Consider the following 7222-nt stretch of genomic DNA (forward strand, 5'->3'; position numbering starts at 1 on the left):
GAAATACTGCCACGGAACGTGCATACAGGGCAGGGAGAGGGTGCACACGATGCGACCGGCCTGGAAAAGGTGGGCATAGCATTCCCCCAGCCATTCCACTCCTGCGTACACGCCCTGGGGAAAGTCTCCCACGTCCACAGGGGAGATGTGTACAAGAATATTCACAGCACAGTGTGCAAAGGCTACCGTCATAACAACCTGGTTACTGGATAACAGGGAAGGAGTACAGAGGAGGCTGGACAATACAGGCATGCCACTTACACAGCTTTGCCAGAAAGCTGCCGTTTAGACACACGCCCATAAGGCCCGGGTGACGTGGGAAGGTGCTTACGTGTCGATCACACCTGGGAACAGGTAATTGGCCAGAATAGGCGTGGCCGCTGCAAGGATGTGAAACCTGAGATATTTAAGGTCCTAAACAAAGGAATTTCGCTCTCTTGGTGCTTCCTTGGCTCTCTCTCGTGCTGCTCACTTCTTTCTTTCTAACATATTTTTATTGATTTCAGAGAGGAAGGGGGAGGGAGAGAAAGATAGAAACACATCAATGAAGAGAGAGAATCATTGACCGGATGCCTCTTGCAATCCCCCTACTGGGGATCGAGCCCACAACCCGGGCATGTGCCCTTGACCGGAACTGGCCAACGCTCTATCCACTGAGCCAAACCAGCCAGGGCTCTTGCTGCTCACTTCTGACTCCTGGCTTGTGGGGCTCCCACAATCTGCATTCACCCACGTGGCTCATGGCCTTGTGGGACCCACACAATGGACTGGTGGGCTGGATCTAGCCTGATGCTGTGCGGGACTCAGCTCCGCCGTGGATGGAAACTCTGGACATTGGCTTTGCTTCTCGTTCTACAGCAGCCCCAGCTGCATATTTCCCACACAAACAAAATCATCCCTTCTCCCGCGCGACTCCTAGACCATCCCTTTTCTGAGGATCTCGCAGGACCCCCACTCCCATTAGTGCTGGAGGAATCGCACCCACCCAATCCTCCAGCAACACAAACAACTCAGCTGTCTGCCTGCGGGTGAATGGATAAGTGAAGGGAACCCATTGCCTCTGGTGGGGGAGGAGGCCGGTGTTAGGGAGGGTCCCAGTTTAGTTCTTAGCCCGGTACTCGTTGCTGCATGTTTTGTTTTATTGTAATTGTTTCTACTGGACACACATAAGATGTGTGTAAGTTTTAAATGCTTTACTTAATTTCAATTTGGGAGAGACAAGACCATTTGGTAGAGAGAAGTTTGGAGGTCAAGGAAGAGGTTTTCTATAGTAAGTTGTGCTTTTTTTAAAAAATATATATATATTTTATTGATTTTTTTACAGAAAGGAAGGGAGAGGGATAGAGAGTTAGAAACATCGATAAGAGAGAAACATCAATCAGCTGCCTCCTGCACACCTCCCACTGGGGATGTGCCCACAACCAAGGTACATGCCCTTGACCGGAATCGAACCTGGGACCCTTCAGTCCGCAGGCCGACGCTCTATCCACTGAGCCAAACCAGTCAGGGTGTAAGTTGTGCTTTTTAAGATGAGAGGGACTAGAGCAGTGATGGCGAACCTTTTGAGCTCGGCGTGTCAGCATTTTGAAAAACCCTAACTTAACTCTGGTGCCGTGTCACATGTAGAAATTTTTTGATATTTGCAACCATAGTAAAACAAAGCTTTATATTTTTGATACTTATTTTATATATTTAAATGCCATTTAACAAAGAAAAATCAACCAAAAAAATGAGTTCGCGTGTCACCTCTGACACGCATGTCATAGGTTCGCCATCACTGGCCTAGAGCATGCTGAATGCAACGGCCAGGCGCTGGACCGACCGCATGAGACAGAGTGCCGACCAGGAGAGAGGCCCTCAAGGATGGGATGCGACCAAGACGGACGAACACTGACCGCAGATGGGAAGCCAGCCATGTGTCCATGGCACCAGCAGGATGGGTGTGGAAACAGGCAGGCTGGGCCTGGTAGCAGGAAGCGGGGGGGAGCTGACATGGGGTGGGTCCAGCCCCCAGCCTCTGACCAGCACAGCGTGGGGCGTGTGGTATGACAGTATTCCTGGTTCCAGGCACAGAGCTCCTAAAATCCTTGCAGTTTCCTGACCGGAAGCTCTTTTGTTATTCACACTGACCCCCTTTCCACCACCCCAACATTTATGCTAATGAGGTGACTTGTGGCATGCCTCCAGATAGCTTCTGGATGGGGCTGGTGGCCTGAAAGACCACACCTTGATTAGAGGATTGAGACTTTTAGCCCCATCCCTGACCTCTGGGGAGCAGTGAGGGGTTAAAGAGTGAGTTCAGCCTCCAATGGCCAATGATTAATCAATCATGCCTACATAACGAGACCTCCATAAATATCCCCAAGTGACAGGGTTCGGAGAACTTCCGGGTTGCACACATCGAGGCACTAGGAGGGAGGCCAGCCAGGAGAAGGCATGGAACCTCTGAGTCTTCCTCCAAACTACGCCTCTCTTCCATTGGGCTGCTCCTCGGTTATATCTTTTACAATAAACCAGTAAGAATAAGTAGTACTTTCTTGAGTTCTGAGAGTCGTTCTAATGAATTATCAAACCTGAAAAAAGGGGGTCGCAGGAACCTCCAAATTTATAGCGGGTCAGGCCAAAGTGCTGGGACTTGTGACTAGCATCTGAGGTGGGGCATCCTGCTGGGACTAAGCCCTTAACCTGTGGAGTCTGTGCCAGCTCCAGGTGGTGTCGGCATTGGATTAAACTGTGGAACACCCAGTTGGTGTCAGAAAGAACCTCAGGGGGCTTTCTGCTATTTGGGTTTCTGCGAGACTCCTAGCCCTAGAGCCCAGTCCAGTTTCATCCGGAGAGTCAAAGGCTTTGAATGACCCTGTTGGGAATGTGACCACCATTTTCCCACTTATTCCCAGGGAAAAACCTATTTCTGGTTTATAAACTCAGCCCCAAACAAACTTCTGGGACGTGACCACTTGTCCTACGCCCGTTAAAGGACCCATGGGCTGCGGGCAACCTGTGCACTCGGCCCCACCTCTTGCCCCTGGGCTCACCTGAATTTTGAGCCTGAATTTTCTGATGCCAGAGAAAGCCTTCAGCGTGTTCAGAGCTTGGATTTTGACACTGTTGTCCTTGTCATCTAGCATGGAGCCCACGAGCATGATGTCATCAGGAGTACAGGCAGCGGCCTAGGTGTGCCGGGAGAGACGGAGGAGGCAGGAGCAGTGCATGTCCTAGGCCCAGTGCCCCCCACCCCATGTCACCAAGACCTCTCCCCACAACCCCTCCCACCATCATCAGCTGGAGAGACAGGCCCCAGGACACAGTCTGGCCAGGCAAGACTGTAGCCGCCAGGGGCCAGGCTGGCTAGGAGGGACCCCCTGCTTCCCGCCCCTCACCTCAGCCTCCAGCAAGTACACACAGCGCGTGATGTTGTGCAGGATCATGCCCTTGGTGTACTCATCGTGTCTGTTCTCCAAAGAGTTGAGAAGCCTCCGGAGCTCACCTGAGTCCCCCCCGTGCCGCTCTCGCTCGATGGCCAGGCCTAGACAGCCAACCCAGCCAGTTCAGGCTGTGGACTCGGAGCGCAGACAGAATGGGGTTGGGGGGGGGGGGAGGACCTGGGACAAAGCTGCCTTGCCTCTTCTGAAGAGCTTTCTCGCTACAGGCAGGACCACCGCGTACAGCTGGACAGGGTGTGGCGTGCACGGCACACCTTATCTAATGCTGTGTCAGTCACATCATAAACATCACAGTTTTAAATATTTACTCTAACAATTTCCTGGCATATGCAGGAACACACAGTTTTCCATCCTAATTAGCATATGGCCCTGAGATTCCAGCAGATGGCAACAACACGTCTTGCAGAAGGGGAGCCCTTTTCTACTTTGCCCAAAGTTGTCATATGAACTAGTACAGGCTCTGGGCACGTAGGTCCCCCAATTTTCCTTTGGGGGGGTGGGGAGGGCGGGGAGAACTGCTGATGCCTGATCCTCACGCAGTGGCGTCCCAGAAGCCAGAGTGAATGGAGAGTGTAAAGACCTGCCAGATGAGTCCTGAGGACCCCCTTGAGTCCCAGGCCCCTGTGCTGGGGCGAGTTTAAGGAAGATGGAGGAGAGAAAGAGAGAGGAGGAACTTGGAGTCACCTGTGGGCCCTCCCACACTGGAGGCCTTGGGGAGCAGGTCCTCCTGGAGCCAAGTCCTGCCCCCAGGGCCCAGACACTCACGGGCGATGCAGGTGGGCGAGGAGGTAGAGAGGGGCTGTTGGCATTTCATGCCAGTCCTGATGGCCTTGTAGAGCAGGTAGACGGCCCCGGCGCCTATGGTCAAGCCCAGTACACTCTTGCGGATGTTCAGATGCCCCAGTGGGGAGACGTTCTTGCCCATGTCCTCCGCGCCGCCTTGGGCCCAGGTGGGAGCTAGGCCGGAGGCACCTGGTAAGGGCCTTCCGGAACCAGAACCCTGGCAGAGCCAGGAATCAGGGTGCGAGAATCGCAACCCAGGCAACAGAGGAAACGGAAGAAATGGTGGGATGGAGGGTGCTCGGGAAGCAGGGAAGCCAGAGCAGCTTGGAAGGAGAGAGGGTTTAGCTTAGAGGCTGCGGGAAATGAAGCTCAAGACTCTACAGGAATAAAAAGTCTGGGCCGGCAGGGTCTTCACCTCCCCTATTCCTTAGGGCAGCCAGGCTGGTGGGGTGGCAGCAGGGGGCTCCCGAGGCCGCCTTTCCTCCATTAGAGGGCAGCAGAGGCCCAATTTCTGGGCTGGGCCTTTGAAACTTTCTGGGAGGGGTGTTGGGGGTGTGCCCACTGGCAGCCCCAGTTCCCTCCCTTCCCTGGCCCTCCTATCTTCCATCTCTCCACCACAGATCCACTGCTGGGCCTCGGGAGCTGCTGCAGGCAGCCCCCTCCCCAACCCCCCAACACAGGGATGCAGTTTACAAAGTGCTGCAGAGTCTGGAGGCAAATCCACCAGCTCCCACACCTGCATGTGCTCCTGCAGTGTACACCCTGTGGGACCAGGAGCTCCAGAGGGTAGTTGTCTGCGTCTCCAACATGCAGCACAGTCTTGCACTTAGTAGGTGCTCAAGGCATGACTTCTGTCGTTCTCTGAGGACTTGAGGGCAGAACAGGGACAAAATCTAGATACGGGCTCCGGGCCCATTTAACCAGTGTGGCCTAGAGGAAGGGACTGCCCTTGCCTTGGTCTCAGGTTCTGCATTTCTACCCGGAGACTCAGGTTTACCATTCTAAAACTCCAGGTTTAAAATTTGGGTAGGTCTGTGCCTTTAAAGTATGGGGGCTTAAATCTGTGAGTACCACCCCCATCTCCCCACTCCCCTCCTCCCCCAGGCAGAATGAGGCTTGAGGCCTCTTCTGGAAGAGCCCAACTTTGAAGGCCTTGATCTTCACTACTAGGATGGGGCAGGTGGCCAGACCCTTCCATCCTTCTCTTCACCCCCTGGCCCCACACCTGCGGGCCTCACCTCTGGTGTAGAACCAGGAGGTGACGGGCCCAGAGCCAGCGCTGAGCATGGCTGTACCAGAACGGGGCTTCCCTGCCTGGCGGCGAGCTCCTGTTGGGAGGCTCTGGGTCCTGGGCTGCCCCTGGGCTTGAAGGAGGTGGGGAAACAGGAAAACAGCCTCCCCACGATGCTGCAGCCATCCAGGCCTGTGCCCACCACACCTGGCTGCGGGCAGCGCTCTTACATGGCCATTCCCTTCGTCCCTCTGCCCCAGCCCCACCGACACCCAGCTAGGTAGCCTGTGGGTGACTACACAGACTCCCTGCAAGGAGGCCTCCTCCCTGCGTGGGACCCACAGTCACCACCCATGAGCTCCAGGAAGGAAACGCCTGCCTGCTGAGGGCTGCTTTAGGTTCCAAGGTGACCCTGGTGGGCCTGGGGATAGACCCTTCAGAACAAGGTCCCTGCCCTTCTCTGGGGTGTGACTCAGAGCTACTGGCCTCTCCCATCCATGGATTTGATTCTGCAACCTTCACATGCTAAGCAAACACGGTGCTCACGTGTTCTGTAAAGGCCTCCAAAGGCGAACTCTTTCTTGGCTCTAACCCAGCTCCTTCCCGCTACACCTAAAGCCCCTTCCCTTCGGTTCTGCCCTCAACTGACTCAGAGGGGTTGGCGGCAGAGGCACCCCCAGGGTGACATTTCCATGGGTCCGCAGCACGAGGAAATAATAAAGAGGAATGTCTATTTGCAGGTGTAAAGTCAGTGACTGGTCTTTCTTGGGAATGGCTGCTTTTGATTGAGATGATGTGTTTCTTCGTGAGAGGAGAATTCAAATATACTTGCTTTTATGAAATATGGTAATAGAGCAGCCGTGGGCAAACTACGGCCCACGGGCCGGATCCGGCCTGTTTGAAATGAAAAAAACTAAAAAAAAAAAAAAAAGACCGTACCCTTTTATCTAATGATGTTTACTTTGAATTTATATTAGTTCACACAAACACTCCATCCATGCTTTTGTTCCGGCCCTCCGGTCCAGTTTAAGAACCCATTGTGGCCCTCGAGTCAAAAAGTTTGCCCACCCCTGGTAATAGATGATGGTTGTGCTTTGAGTGATCTTAGGGAGCATAAATGAAAGCTGCAACTCTTTGTGGGAACTTGGCTTTTGTTCCCTTGTATTGGCTTTTCTGTCAAATCCAGAAATCTGGAACCACTGGTGAGAGAGAAGTCTGAGATTCCACATACACTCAGCCCCAAGTTTCTTACCAAAGCAAAGGGTGCGGGCTGCCCTCGCGCATGACTCTGGCCTCCCCACCAGCCTTCTAACTCCCGGGCTGCTGTCCTCCCAGGTTAGGTGCAGTTTAGCTTAGTGAGAGTGTGGGCTCTAGCCAGACTTCTGGGTTCAAAACCAGCTCAGTCATTGACTTAGCTTTGTGTTTCCTTTTTAAAAATTTTTTAAAATATTGATTTTTTTAGAGAGAGGGAAACGTGGATTGGTTGCCTCCTGCACACAACCCCACCAATGGATGGAACCAGGACCCCTTGGTGCAGAGGAGGGTGTCCAACCACTGAGCCACACCAGCCAGGGCAGCTTTGCCATTTCTTCTTGCTGCTTCTTCCCCATCTGTAAAATGGAAATGATACCCACCTGGGGAGGGTGTGTGCGGGGATTAAGTGAAGTGCTTAATACTGTGATGATCAGGTTTCAGCGGTCAAGAACACGCGATGGTGGGCCTCGAAGAAGCCTCAAAGGCACATCCTTCAGCCCCTTCCACTCAC

At 53.5% G+C, this 7222-nt stretch overlaps 1 protein-coding gene across 2 annotated transcripts in view; it reads right to left on the reverse strand.

Annotated features, from left to right (window-relative positions):
• The window catches only part of ARMC12 (armadillo repeat containing 12), a 14264-nt gene extending 9335 nt beyond the window's left edge, over window positions 1-4929 (reverse strand). The window contains exons 1-3 of one of the 2 annotated variants that reach the window (XM_014529636.1): window positions 4209-4929; window positions 3381-3526; window positions 3036-3170 (exon numbers count right to left, since the gene is read on the reverse strand). In XM_014529636.1, the coding sequence (XP_014385122.1) occupies window positions 3036-3170; window positions 3381-3526; window positions 4209-4368 (441 nt within the window). In that variant the 5' untranslated portion in view covers window positions 4369-4929. Of the gene's footprint in view, window positions 1-3035; window positions 3171-3380; window positions 3527-4127 lie in introns of both variants that reach the window. The other variant, XM_005881773.2, reaches the window with a different exon arrangement.
• Between the last annotated feature and the right edge of the window lie 2293 nt (window positions 4930-7222).

Source organism: Myotis brandtii, unplaced genomic scaffold (genome assembly GCF_000412655.1).
Source record: "Myotis brandtii unplaced genomic scaffold, ASM41265v1 scaffold687, whole genome shotgun sequence".
NCBI classification, from domain to species: Eukaryota; Metazoa; Chordata; class Mammalia; order Chiroptera; family Vespertilionidae; genus Myotis; species Myotis brandtii.